The sequence below is a fragment of the Crassostrea angulata genome, chromosome 9 (genome assembly GCF_025612915.1).
Source record: "Crassostrea angulata isolate pt1a10 chromosome 9, ASM2561291v2, whole genome shotgun sequence".
Classification (NCBI taxonomy): Eukaryota; Metazoa; Mollusca; class Bivalvia; order Ostreida; family Ostreidae; genus Magallana; species Magallana angulata.
The window spans coordinates 14769633-14784879 of record NC_069119.1 but is presented as its reverse complement, the minus strand read 5'-3'; the positions used below and the strand labels follow the sequence as shown (position 1 = coordinate 14784879).

The following is a 15247-nucleotide window of genomic DNA, read 5'->3' as shown; positions in this document are numbered from 1 at the left end:
ATTGGTATTAAAAGAAAAAAAATGATATAAATATGTATAATTCATACGAATTCAAACAGCAATTCAAGTCGACAATTCTTCCTAGCTTGAAGCAAGGAAGACAAAGAGAGCAAAAGGCCGCTATTATTTAAACAACAAAGTTGCCTGTTTATGCCCTTAAATTCAAAGTGCAAGATATATGCACTAAATGCTATGTCGACCAAATAATGAAGCCTCCCAAAAATGTAATGTCAAGACATTTGAGTGGGGGGAAAAAACCAGAATTTTGGAATAGGCCCGTCTTCGGAAGAATTTGCATTCCTTGACAAAACATTAGCGTAAAACCAAATGAAAGAAAGCTGTTCTTTAACTTATCCACAACCTATTACAATTGCCAATGTCATTTACAAGAAAACACAAATGAATTCAAAAAGGATTTCTTTGTGTCCTCTAAGAAACCGAAATTATATGAATCAAAACTTGCAAAATAGACAACTTTGCAATTCTTTAGGAATTGATGAAAACAGGCCCGCATATTCCTTTCTCTACGCCATTAATAAACAAGGTCCTTAATGATTTCAAAAATTATGGTATCATATTTTGATGTTTTAAAATGTATAATGATTTGATTTGTAAAAATTCAACAAATTTGTTTTGAAAAAGTTGCAAGAATAGAATATTTCTTTGATGGTGATATCTAATATCTTTGTTTATAAAATTGTTTTAGACATATGATTTTTTTTTCCTTTGCAGAAAAGGTTTCTGAACCTTCGTGGTTATCAAAGAGCTCCTAATGAAAAAAAAAACCTCTTGGAAAATAAAGTCTCTTCGGTGTAGTATGATAAAGCTTTACTTCAATTTTTTTTCATTAAAAATCTTTTCTCTCTGATGTGAGCGTTGGTCTGACTTCTTTCCTATTTTTTCAATATATCCCCTATTTGTAAACAAATACTGTGTGATGGTGGTCGATGGAAATATCTCTCTCTTGTTGAGGTAAGAGCCGGGATATTGTCGGTAATGCGCTCACATCGATTCTGCCCTGAAAGCCTCCCTCTCTCCTTTGCTCTATACCTTGGTCCATCTATATTGTTGTGTAGATTTACTCTTAGAGGCAATTCATTACCCAGTGAAGAGAAGCAAATAAGTATTTCCATATTGATGGAGAAGTTTGTTTTCTGGCGCATGCGCATCTAATTAGATTCTCCCTGTATCTACCTTGTATGTTTTTGTACAAGTGTCCATTCTCATCTTGGATACGACATTCGGATAATTCCAATGCCTCTGATTCAGGTGCTATACTAATATTATTGTTTAATCAGTAAACTAAAAAAATTGCATTTAAACAAACTGTTGTCTGTATACTTTTATGTATAGATAAATTGTAAATCAGATTCCGGGGAATAAGGTAAAAGTCAAATATCAATATGGACTACAAACCTCCAAAACCACTGGTGGATCCAGAATCTAAACTTCTCTGTAGCAACGACACATCTGCGAAATATGACACTCAAGTTCTGTACGAAAACGAGGGCTCGTACCAGCAAAGACATGGGACCAATATGTTACACCTGTGCGTGAAAGGATTAAAACAAAACCTTATTCTGGTTCTTCTCTTACTATCAGTAGTATTTGGGTGTGCAATCGGGTTCGGGATTCGAGCTACAGGACAGTTAACGAAAAGAGAAATCATGTACTTACAATTTCCGGGAGAAATGTTAATGCGCATGCTCAAGATGCTGATCATTCCATTGGTTGTTGCAAGTTTGATTGGCGGGATCGCGGGACTTGATGCTAAGACATGCGGCAAGATGGGGCTCCGAACGATGGCGTATTTTGGGACCACTACGATGTTGGCTGTCATCCTTGGGATCATAATGGCCGTCACAATTCGTCCAGGCTCCAATGGCGACCAGACCGAGATCCCTAGATACGGGGAAGCCAAAAAACTAAACTCAGTGGATACATTTCTTGATCTCATTAGGTGAGTTAGCACAAAACATGAAATTAGGAATAGGGTGGTCTAAGTTTCAAAATATATTTCAACCAAATCAAACTTTCCACATGACAATAAGCTGACCATTTTCCCGTCCCCTGGGTTTTTGCTTTTCTTTAAGCAACGGTTTATAAACACTTCCGGTAGATAAAATCCAAACTGTTTGCCGTACTTGGTAATAGGCATATCACACAGATTAACTAAATACTTAATACCTTTGCAATTCTTATAAATGCCTAAGTTAATTATATTTTGCAAGCGCTGAAGCGCTATGAGGTTAGGGAACTGGTGAATATTATACATGGAACAACGTATCAAGATGGAGGATGTCAAAAAATTCAATTAAACTTTTGCGCTGTGAAAGGTTGCGCAGAGACAAGAATTGGCCCTGGAAGTTGGTTGTAATTTTAGGATTTTCTCCATTTTCTGACAGCGAGAATTCAGTGTGTGTCATTGATATAGCGGCTCTTGGAATTTTAAACGCAAAACTAATTATAAAACCCACTCAAAAGAGATTGTTAATCTTTGTAAAAACCAGCGATTAAAGTTAAATGGTTCAGATATACACGTAAATACTGCAATTTCCACCAAACAGTTTTTTTTTGGTCTTTCACTCGTTGCACTTTGTTCTTCTTTTGAATGTTGCGGTAAAGTATTTAAATGTGGCTTGATATCTTTTAGAGATCCTTATATGTACAGATGTATTATATCTCTACGCATATTGTTTACAAAATATGATTTCTACGGTATTCCTTAGAGTGAATATTTAATGTCTTGAACTACAAATTACGTCATCAAGTATTTTGTAGTTTATTTATAATTGATTTACATGTAGATTGTAAATTTAATACACGGCTTTATTATTTTGTACTTGGTGCCTCAAAACGTTCTACTCAAGGCCAAAAGTCCCGTCTTTTTTCAATTATGACATTAATCATTTTAAAAAAAATCCATGATTAAAAACAACAATTAAAAGAAATGTTATTTCTGCAATGAATTAGATTCCTATTCTGCCATCCAACCAAGTTTCCGTGCATTGCTCGGCACAAAAGAAGCTTTATTATTCGGCATGATCACCTATTAATGGAATTTTTAATCCGCCTTGTGCCTTGTACAGGTGCTGCTAGAGAAAATCTCTCCTTGGCTGATTAAATCTCGTCCGTACAGTAGCATCTACATCGGTTCTGACCTGCTTACTCTAAAATATCCTCATAACACGCAAATGTTCGCTGAATTATTCATCGTGGCCTCTTGACTGTGCCTGAGTGTAACTATGTGCACCTCTCTCTCTCTCTCTCTCTCTCTCTCTCTTGTCTGTATGTCTGTCTCTGTATGTCTGTCTCTGTCTGTCTGTCTGTCTGTCTGTCTGTCTCTCTCTCTTGGTGTGTGGCTTTCTCTGTGTCTGTCTGTCTGTCTGTCTGTCTGTCTCTCTCTCTCTCTCTCTCTTTCTCTCTCTCTCTCTCTCTCTCTCTCTCTCTCTCTCCACACGTAAATCTCAACAAATACATCATTAAACATAATTATGTACAATGTACATGTACTAATGCGTCTATGCCTGTAATACCAGTGAATGTACGCGCAACCAGGGTGCACATATTATTACTACCATGCATTTATGTAGTACAGTTTAATTAACTTACAGTTGCAATAAATCGAGTCCTTGTTTTACAGAAAGCACGGAAAGGGGTCGCTCTAAATACACTAATAAAGACGACCAGTCGAGAAGTGAAAAAAGTAAATTGCCTCTGTCTATCGAAATTATCAGGAGTTGAGCGCTATTTATGTGACGTGAGTCCAACGGTGAAGTGTGTGTTTCTTCATTTGGCTTTGATGAATTGTCGTTTAATTCCGATTTGCTTCATTGTGTCGTACGATAAAAACAGTTTCCATCTTGACAATTTAATGTACCGTTATTTTCAAGAACGCACGTAATTGCATCGAATAAGTTCTCCAATTTTGTTTTATATAAGACATAAAAATTGATATTTTTTTTTAGCTTTGATTAGATTAAACTTGCGGAGATTTTTTACCACTTTTTCTTTTTATATTATTTATTACTCTTGATGTTTCTTCTCAGAATACTTTTCATGCATTTTTTTTTTTGTCAGTCAAAAAAAATTTACGATCAAAAAGCACACCAAAAAGCCGGGAATAAAAAATTCGATCGATCATTCTCACAAATTCACTGCGGCCCTCGACTGCTGGTTATCACTTAAAAGCTGCTTATTGATCTACTATCCCCATAAAGTTGAGGTAATCGACTAATTAATCGCACCGCAGCTTCTGTCATTCAATAACTCCACGTAGTATTCCGGATATTAGACGCAATGTGTAGTCTGGATGTTAGAATTTGAGGCTCTGCTATTGACATTAAATAAAAGGGCGAACTTCGATCGCCACCCTTTTGGTTTGTTTTGTTTTCACTTTTTCTCTTTCCCCAGGAAGCTTTTAGAAGTAATATGTTAAGTAAATGTATACAATTCAATCTAGGGCCTCATTTGCGAAATCGCTTTTGGTTGCATTCAAAATGCAAATCGTTCGTTGACAGACAAACCGATTTCAAAAATTCATTATCGCAAACAATCAAATAAGTTCAGCAACTATACCACAGAATGTAGGCGCCCTAGCCGTTTTAAGGTTTTTTTTTTTTACATGTATCAGATCAGCAATTTTTACATAAATTGTAAGCGATATTATGCCATATAAATGTAAACATTCAAAGAATTTATTAATATTTTATAGTCGTTGATTATAGTTTCTTCTTTCAAAAAGTATGAAACATCTAACACTAATTGAATCATTTGTAATTTTTCATATTTTTCGGTTACAGAAACATGTTTCCGGATAATCTTATTGTTGCTTGCTATACAGGGGTGAGTATATGGTTTAAATAAAAATGTTTGGAAATTGGCCAATAAAAATAATTCACGTTCATCGCAATCTGATTAAAATCAGACTTGTGATCCGCTCTTTGTTTTTTCCATCGTGTAGCGACAATAAAAAACAGGGAACGGATCGAGGTTACAATATATAAATAGTGCCTGTTTGGGAGGGTAACTGTTGAAATTAACACCCCGAGAAATCCATTGTCAACCGACGCAAAGTGGAGGTTGACAATGGTTTTCGAGGGGTATCAATTTCAACAGTTACCCTCCCAAACAGGCACTATAAATTTATTTTATTATACTGAATGCCTTAATTTTAAAGAAAATTTTACTGCTTTTATACAGAAATAAAGTGAATTCTACGGCAAACCGAACGCGCATGTAACAATTCGTTTTATTATACTTTTATGTTAAAGTCTGTCCCAAGATATTTTTGCCGCATATTTTCTTAAATTATTCAATATTTATAAATACCTCTTGGTTCAGAAGATGTTCATTCAAAAATATGAAAAAATCCCAAGATTTCCTCTTTGAAACGCCCCCTCTAGCTTGTCGGGTATCAGTACACGGCTAAAAATAAAAAGTCTACGAGGTTTTTCCATTGCTAAGGAGATGAAGACGCCCGGATGATAACGTTGAAAAATTGCGCGAGGTGTCCCGAGTATTTCCGAATGGAGAAAGATGTCACCATTCCCCATTATAAATCTCCGTAGGAAATCTGTTTTCGTTCCTGTGAATTTTTACGAGTGAAAAATGATAATGTGTGAATGAAGTTATCTTGGAAATCTTCCCTTTCATCGATTTTAATTGCACTTCAGTCACAGGTATGTGTATTTTTATTAAAAACCGTTCAAATATGCAGCATAAATATCTTGGGACAGACTATAAATACTGAAGTCTGATTGGTTTAGACGCAGTTGATAATCCGTTCTATTACCCTCAGCGTTAGCAACACACTTAGCAACGGGTAACACAACGAATTGTTACATGCACGTAAATTATGCGCCTACGGTTCGCCGTATAATTCACGTCATTTCTATATAAAAGCAATATAAAAATTCTCTAAAATTAAGACATTCAGTATAATAAAATAAAAAGTGCCTGTTTGGGAGGATAACAGTTGAAATTGACACCCCGAGGAAACCATTGTCTCCGCTTCGCGTCGGTTGACAATGGTTTCCTCGGGGTGTCAATTTGAACTGTTACCCTCCCAAACAGGCACTATTTTTATAGTGTAACCCGTTGCCAAGCGTGTTGCTAACGCTGAGGGTAATAGAGCGGATTACCAACTGCGTCTAAACCAATCAGATTTCAGTATTTAACATGAAAGTAAAATAATGTATGATTTTAATCATTCAGACTGCGTTCATCGGTGACAATTTTGATAATTAAACAGTAAAATCACTACCAATCCATCTGAAAATTTAAACCAACATTTACACAAAAGCGTCTACTATGCATATTATATACAGTCATGTATATATATATACATGTATTCAAACTCAGAATTAAAAATGTTTAATTCTTAAAAAGAGTACAATTCATGCACATATACATGTATTTCTCTGAAATGGTTATAAAAGCAATCAAATGCAATATTAGAAAGGATTTAAAAATCAATATTATATCTTTATGAACAAATATAAGGAAATATATCCTGGGTTTCTTTAACAGTACAGAACAGACCTCAATGAAAAGAAAACTGTGAAAAACGTTTCACTCATCAACGAAAATTCGACCTCTGAAATGATGAACCAAACATTTGAACTCAAAGGTACGTATACATTGTGCAAACAGAATTCGAAGAAGCGTGTTGTACATGTATGTACTTTCCTAAATATAATGCCATCACATATAATTACCGAGAAAATGAAAAGAGAAATGATAGTTTACTCTCCTTTTCTCTCAAATGTCTTGCTGGAGTGTTTTTACTGAATACATGTATACATGAAAAATATTATCGATCTATATTCGCTTTGTAAAATATATTGTGTGCGCTCTCTCTCTCTCTCTCTCTCTCATTCATTTAATTCTCTCTCATTTAATTATAATCGACTCATATGTTAACTTGGTCCCACATCAAAGTGCGTTGATATTGTTTTAATGCACTTTGAAATTTTATTTTTTCAAAGTGCTATTTTTTTTTCAAAGTGCGTTGCCAAATGTGGAGACATTGTACACCTCTTCCATTTTACAGAGACGGTGACCCTTGAACCTTCCAAGGGAGAGACGGGTCAGTCGAACATCCTCGGTCTGGTGGTTTTTTCCGTCTGTTTTGGGATCGTCATTGGCAGAATGGGGGACAAGGGGAAGCCCCTGCTCCATTTCTGTAACTGCGTCACAGACTGTACCATGAAACTCTTTGTTGTCTTCATATGGTAAATGTTGGCATTTGAACATTACTAATAACATTATAAACACACATGTACGTTTTGATAGTATGCATGTACATGTGCTAGTACGTAAAATCTAGTCAGTGGTTCCAGTGAAAATATAATGGTCGTGCTTGTGCCCACGAGTTCTTGATTCATACCAATCTACGATTCAAAACATGACAATTTCAGATGACTCTGTATGACCTACATAAAATAATTATTTTTTTTTTATTAACAGAAAAACAAAGTAGCATACAAATAAACATTCATTTCATTATAAAACCTAAATTGAAAAAAAGTTCATGGTGTATCTTTCATTATGCTGCATATTTCATAATTTGTTTAAAAAAAAGTTATCATAATGGTGTAGTTTTGTAATCCTGACATCATTTGTATTTCCGTGACGTCATCCCCCTTGCAGGTATTCCCCAATAGGAATCACCTTCCTGATCGCCGGTAAGATTGTGGGTATGGAGGATTTCGGGGTACTGATGACGAGGGTGGGGCTGTACTTCCTGACCGTGCTGTTCGGGCTGACCATCCACGGGGGAGTGCTCCTCCCACTGCTGTATTTCGTCATCACCAGGCGGAACCCGTACGTGTTTCTAAGAGGCATTCTGGAAGCCATGGCAACGGCCTTTGGCACCTCGAGCAGGTACGTTGATTTCGATTGATCAGTGGAAAGTTATAGTTTGCACAGCACTGAAACAGGCTTAAAATGAAAGTGGTATTCTCCATTGCCATGCTTTATGTACTAGAAATACATTGTCAAGTATATTTGAATTTCATCTATAGACATACCATCCATGTTAGATATAGTTTAATGGCCGATTCCCTCCACGGTATACTGTACTAAATGACTCATTTAATTACAAACTAATTTTCTTTTAAATACCGTTTTAACATTTCATTCCAGCATTTTTTTCAACATATTTCAATAACTGAAACCGACAATATTGATTTAAAAAAAAATATTTATTATCATTTCAACATCAATATATTCTATTAAATACAATATCAAAAATGTTTATCTATTTATTTATTTTTATTTTTTTATTTATTTATTTTTTTAATTGAAAAAAAAAATGTTGGGAACTTGTTTTGCATAAACAAGTTATACATGTACAACCATCGTAGCGGTGTCCTTAAAATGCAAACTTATGAAATTATTAAAACAAGTAATACTAGGTGTACACCGGCAGTTTTTGGTTGAGATTAAAATATTTAGTTTAAACTTAATAATGAACTTATTAATAAAATTATTAATCAAAATTTGATTTTTCAGCTCAGCAACGATGCCAGTAACTTTGCGCTGCTTGGAAACGAAAAATGGAATCGACCAGAGGGTGAGCAGCTTTGTAGTTCCCGTGGGCGCTACCATTAACATGGACGGCACAGCGTTGTACGAAGCAGTTGCTGCCCTTTTCATTGGTCAAGTCAACGACATAGATATGTCCTTTGGTCAGATTGTGACCATCAGGTACCAAATTAATTCAGTTGTTTCTTTTTTATATATTCCTAGCACATGACTGTATCAATAAAAGTTCATTCTTTGAAATTCACATAATTATGTTGTTACTGTATACAGGGAAATATTCGTCCTCGTTTTATTTTCGCCCCTTTCGACCTCATTCTCAGAGGGCGAATTTAAGACTATACTCTGTCCCAAGATATTTTGGATTCACGTTTGGCTTAATTGTTTGATATTTATAAATACCTCAGGATTCAAACGATGTTCATTCAAAAGTATGAAAAATTTCCAAGATTTCTCAGTCAAAACGCCCCTGTTAGCTTATCAGGTTTCAATACAATGCTAAAAAATGTGATGTCTACGGAGATTTTGCATTGCAGCAAGCCCGGATGATAACGTTGAAATATTGCGCGATGTATTCCAAGTGTATTCCGAATGGAGAAAAGATGTAAACATTCCCCATTATAAATCTCCGTAAGGAATCTGTTTTCGTTCCTGTGAATTTTGCCGAGTGAAAGATAATAATGTGTCAATGAAATTATCTTGGAAAATATCCCTTTCAACTATTTCAATTGCACTTCTTTCACAGGTAAGTGTATTTTTATAAAAAATTGTCCAAATGTGCAGCATAAATATCTAGGGACAGACTATAGGCGACACAACTGCGTCTTGCCGAATTCAAGACGCGGCGAAACAAAAGGGCAAAAATTACACGGGGCGAAAATAACCCTGTATGCAGTAAGAGACCCCTTTAAATTGTCCCCATCAAAGATTTTTTGCGTATTGCATGTTAAAAATTGATAATAATTATAATGCATTACATGTACCAACAAATTTTATATAGCACAGTGTATATTCATTCAGTTCTGAAATCCAAATACAGTCCTTGATATTTACAACAGATCTTTCAATCTTTGCTTTCAGTATAACGGCAACGGCGGCTTCTATTGGTGCGGCAGGCGTTCCGCAAGCCGGTCTGGTTACCATGGTAATAGTTCTCGCAGCTGTCGGGTTGCCAATTGATGACGTCACCTTGATACTTGTTGTTGATTGGTTCCTGTAAGTGGTTTTTGTTTTTTTGCTTTTTTGAAAAAACTGTTTTAATTGTTTCATATCAAAAGCCGAATAGTTAACTACTTTGCTCCATTGCTTTACATTAAAATATTTTCTAAGAGACGTATTTTGACGGATATAAACATGTTTTCTTTACAGGGATCGATTCCGGACCATGACAAATGTAGTTGGAGACAGCATTGGGGCTGGCATTGTTTATCATTTGTCCAAGGACGAATTATCGGGATACAACGAAGACAAAACTGACAATCTCAACCTCGTACGAGTTGATATTCCGAACGGCAAAGACGCCATTACAGCAGTGTAAAATATAGGTTGAAATTCAACTAAAAACCATAAAAAACCATCTTATATATTTATTAATCGAAACATCCTGCTGAAAAACATTTCATCCAAAACTTTTACACTTGGCTATTTTCTTTATGTCCAAGTTTTCAAAAGTTTTTTATATAAATTTTTATATAAATTAAACTCGAGGACTTAAAATCATCAGATTCAATTAACTTATAGAAATTTGAAACTTTAATAAGAAGATGTCTCGATCTCTGCTGGTGATTCAATTCAGGGGACAGTAAGCTTGAGACATTAAATACACAGCTATGAAAAACAATTATGATTATGTTTTCTTATCTAGTATCTGACATGTAATTTTATATTCTGATTTACTAATAGATACATGTAGCATTGTATAGAATAGTGTTAGCCTACACAATATATGCATGTGTAGTAAGTTGAAAGGTGTTCACATGCTTATGTACGTAAGTATATTTGGTCTACACAGACAATTGGAACATAATTCTTTCTCTTTCGACATAATGAATTTCTTGAATTGATGATTACTGAAAACCAACTTTTATTCGCGTGCGCAATATTTTCACGAGGTTCGCGAGAACCTCGTCTTCGTGAATTATTGTCGCCGCAAACACGCGTGAAGATGATGCTTCGTCGCGAAAGTTAGTCGCCACGAACCATGCAGTTTATCTCATGTTAATCTCCAATAAAGGTCGGTTTACAGTACTTAATCTAGTAATTCCGTCTTAGTTGTGTAGTTTTTAAATCGGAATAACCACTTACACACGACACGATTTTGAATTGTCATACCTATATGTATCTTTTTTCTGTTTCTATCTTTTTATCCGGAACTGAACGAAAACAATGGTAATGTGTGCACAAGATTAGTGAACAAAAGAAAATCTAATCAGGAAATAGTGAGCAATAGAGGTGACTTCCTCTGCTATGGCTAAGGTTCCGGGTTACACATAGTGTAAGATATACATGTACAGAGGAAACATTGTGTCGCACGTGACCTACAACGTAGTGTACGTTATACAAAGATTACATTGTGTCGCACGTGAACTCCTTGCACTGGAACTGTATTCAGAAAGTGTGGTGCGCATACATAAACATGAGAAATACAAAGTTGGTTTCTATCAACTACGTACATATATTGTATTTTAACACAAATATATATACTCAATATGTTAAAACTTAAAATACTGAATATCTGACTGAATGACATATTTATTGTTTTTTTTTAACATTTAAAGTTTATTTTTGAAAGATCAAGAACAGAATTTTTTCGGTATGTATGTATTTTCCCTTTCAAGACGAGTATGTTATCTCAGTGGTATATTAAAATGAAGAATTTTTCCTTTAAAGCTACACGTATATCATAAGAATGGTCACCGTATTGAAAAAATATATATATATAGTACATGTACTAGTTACTTGTGCATATTGTCCAAGAACGATAACTATTTTACATTGTAAGCACCCCCCCCCCCCCCCCCCCCCCCAGCCAGTTTGGGTTCATTTTATTCTAAGAAACGAAATGACTGTGGAATTTGAAATGATATTATGTTCGTTCTTGAACATATTTCAGTATATATATATCCACGCGTGTATATTTGTTTTATTTTTAAGCACTCGGTTGTAGCGGTAATGTAAACATTGTAAACGTCTCACTGTACATGTATTTGTTGTAACAAATCTTTGCTATATGGCATTGTTAAGTTGTTTTTGTTCTGAAATGACTGAGTGTTAAATAAAAGATAGAAAGAATTGTTATTACTTATGTTTTTATTTCATATTGTCCTCAAATGAATCATAGTCCTCTTTTTTGTGTCTTTAGAGATGGAATTGTTTAATCATTAATACATGCATCTTCGCTAGCCAAGGGTTTCTGATCTGCTGCTCATTAAAGAGGAGAGTAGCGGGGACAGAACTCCTTGGATTGGCTAGCACAGATGCACATGTTCAACAGCCATGCGCGGATCTAGGGAGTCGGGAAAGGGGGTCCGGAAAAATACCCCCCCCCCCCCCCTTGGCAAATGCAAATATCTCTCGGACCTCCGTCCGTCTTGAAAAATTTTCTAGATCTGCGCATGACCAATCAACTATATGTTAGGTGTATTACATGTACTAAGCAAAGATCGAGATCGATAAAAGATGATTAAGACTCGTTCCCAGGTATTTAATTCGAGATCAGAACATAAATGATCTTGCAAGAGGGATTAGTAAAACTTATTAATCCGAGAGATTAAAAAATAAAGTGCGATTGTTAACGGTTTTCCGTACTATTGAAACCATTGTTGATAGATCCTGTACACATGTGTTTTGCCTATCTGAATCCTAACTGTATACTACAGAAATCATGAGAATTCTCCAATTTCACCTCTTGATCTTTGTGGGTCTGTTCTGTCTGGCCTTTGCAGGTTAGTGTAATTTTGTTTTAGAACAATTCCTCTATAACTATAATAATGAAAAGACGAACAACCAGTTCTTATCATTGCTTAGTTAAGTCTTTGGATATCATGCGCGGCCGGTCAAGAAATGTTTTCCAGGGGGCTTTCGGGAGATAATTTTGTTTGCTAAGGGTGAGGGTGTCAAAGTCCTATTTTCGGTATATGTTTTTTATATGTGAATTTTATAACTTTCAGTGGGGTCCGAACCCTTTGACCCCCCCACCCCCCTCCTTTTCCCTAGATGTGCACAAAGATACATATGTATCATCTTGGTGATATGGATATAATTTCTATCAGATTGAGAGTTTGTTCATATCAGGACTATGGTTATATTATTTATCAGCTGATACCCATAATACTCGCTCTCGCCCCCCTCCCAATTTTGGGGGTTGTATAAATTGATTAACCATCAAAAGCTTTTCAAATGGGTTATGTCATCGTTAACAAGAGCTAAAAATGCACTACTGTATTACAAATGCATATTGATAGACGAATCATTAATACATGTACACAAATTATTAATGCATTCGGGGGCCCCGATTTGTAATATAATATTTGAATTATACGGAAGTGTTTTAAATATATCATATTCATATTCCCTTAAAATTGTATGTCACTTATAAAATACTCAAATTGCTGCTGAAGTTTTTGCGATTTGAATGTACTGTTAGCTGCATAAATACCTAAATTTCCAGTGAACCTACAATCATGAAGATAGATATATACTTTTCAAGATGTCTCAGTGGTAAATTTAGACAGGTACTGGCAATTGTGGCGTTTCCTTCTCTGATAAGCGCATGAATTTTCATTATGGTGTGGGCAACATGCGCGGATGTAGAAAATGTTCAGGGGGGTCGAGGTAGGGGGTCCCGAGTGTGATTGTACTATTATAAATCTTGCTATGCATTTTTTTCTGCAATGTCGCTGCATTGTATTCCGCATGAATCTCCAAAGTAAACATTTCATTGTTTAAAAAAAAAAAGTTGGAATAACTATTGTAATTGTTCTTTGTTAATCTAAGAACATTAAAATTAATGATTTGAGGATTTCGTGGGATTGAATAGGGAAAAGGTCATTTCAGGTCATTATGTAAAAATTTTAAAACAATTTTACTTTCAGACGATGCAGAACTTCAAAACCATCTTGATCGTCTGCAGAATTCAGTCGACCATGGCGTGACGTCATCAAATTGCGAAGATCTGTCTGTTTTCAACATATCATGTGACAAGGTGGCTGAATACTACATCCGGGTTCTACAGACCTCAATGTGTTCCGTGCCCCAGATAGCCAATAGGTGCTGCGCCACTTGCAGTGGTCCGGGGCACAACAGCCGGCGATGAAACTAACTAAAGTTCTTTTTTTTAAATGGCGCGGATCTTATGTTTAACATAAAAAATGGAGAGTGATCATAACCATGCAATTCAATCATATTCAAAAAAAATAATATGATGATATTATATCATAAATGTAATATGTATATAACATATGATATTTATTAAATGTACATATGAGCATGTAATGTAATGTATACATATCTCTTCATATTCAGAACTCGCGTATCGTTATCATTTTTTGATAAAAATGGTTACACATAAATATTATATTAAGTACTTTGTTATTTTGATATAGTTTAGCCTTGACCATGCAGGTTATATGTTCATGGGGATTTTTAGAAGAGGAGGAATAGGGAAATTTTCAACATAAATCTATTTAAAGCTTAATATGCGCTGTCCGTCATTTTGCTTGGAGCCATGCAGGGTCCAGAGTCCGCCGCAAATATACTAAATACATATATCTACATGTAATATATACTAGTACTAACATTATGAATAAAGTGATTTTGGCCCTGATGTGCAAAGCGATGGTTACATGTATCTGTACCAATCGCATATAACCTTGCAAATTTTTTTATACGAAAAAAATCTTATATTCACTTTAGATAAATAAATGTTCAGACCAGTTTGGTCCTCCAAGTTGTGCTCTGCCCCTTCTGAAAATCTGTTCTTTAATTGTTCCTGACCGTATTTAGTAAGTTAACGTTAGGATATATGTGCATACTTTGTGTGTAATATCTTCATCAATATATATATGTTTAAGTATGCATTTGAAAACGAAATTGATGCAATATTAAAGAATCGCGCTACTTGCGAAAAATGATATGAAATGATTGAGTTCATTTTTGTAAATGATCGAACAATATATATTAGATTATCATTTTCATATAGTGTGAATCTTGTAGAATATATTTGATTAAAGTTTGCTACGCGCAGTAAAATCTAATTTTCTGGTAATTCAAGCTTTATACAGTCTGGCGTTCTGCGACCTAGTGAATGCATGAACTTTTGATTTTTTTTATTTTTTTTGCCAAGATCTGCGCAAAGCTGAGCGTGGATTCAGCTATCGTTTAAACCCTCATACTAGTATACCATGCGTATAAGACAAAATGCAATAGTCCAGTTTATAAATTCTATCATAGCTAGTTAGGGATAGTGTCTATCGTAAGCTACATGTAGCTCGTAGCTTTATATATAATTGCTTTTTCGTCGATTCTAAATTCTGTTGAATCAACACTTCTGCCCTGCTGATGTCGTTAAATACCTTATTCCGTCATGCTCCATGAAACTCTTTCGTAAATACGAAACCTCTCGTCACGTGCATGTCACAATATTCAGGTCACTTTGGACATTTACAAGTGAACGCCAAAAATTTCCATCATCTAGTCCTTG

The 15247-nt window shown here is 35.1% G+C and overlaps 1 protein-coding gene across 1 annotated transcript; it reads left to right on the top strand.

Moving 5' to 3' along the window:
* Positions 1-1077: 1077 nt before the first annotated feature.
* LOC128162363 (excitatory amino acid transporter 1-like) lies at positions 1078-11564 on the top strand. Its single transcript, XM_052825523.1, has 8 exons — positions 1078-1960; positions 4803-4845; positions 6532-6631; positions 7055-7235; positions 7654-7887; positions 8518-8712; positions 9628-9762; positions 9916-11564. Exons 1-8 carry the CDS (start codon positions 1404-1406, stop codon positions 10082-10084), a joined length of 1614 nt encoding a protein of 537 aa, XP_052681483.1. The 5' UTR covers positions 1078-1403; the 3' UTR covers positions 10085-11564.
* Positions 11565-15247: the final 3683 nt, after the last annotated feature.

Coding starts and splice junctions, on each gene's coding strand:
- LOC128162363 (XM_052825523.1), top strand. CDS start 1,404: ATGGACTACAAACCTCCAAAACCACTGGTGGATCCAGAATCTAAACTT. Junction 6,632..7,054: donor CCAAACATTTGAACTCAAAG/GTACGTATACAT, acceptor TCCATTTTACAG/AGACGGTGACCCTTGAACCT. Junction 7,236..7,653: donor CTCTTTGTTGTCTTCATATG/GTAAATGTTGGC, acceptor TCCCCCTTGCAG/GTATTCCCCAATAGGAATCA.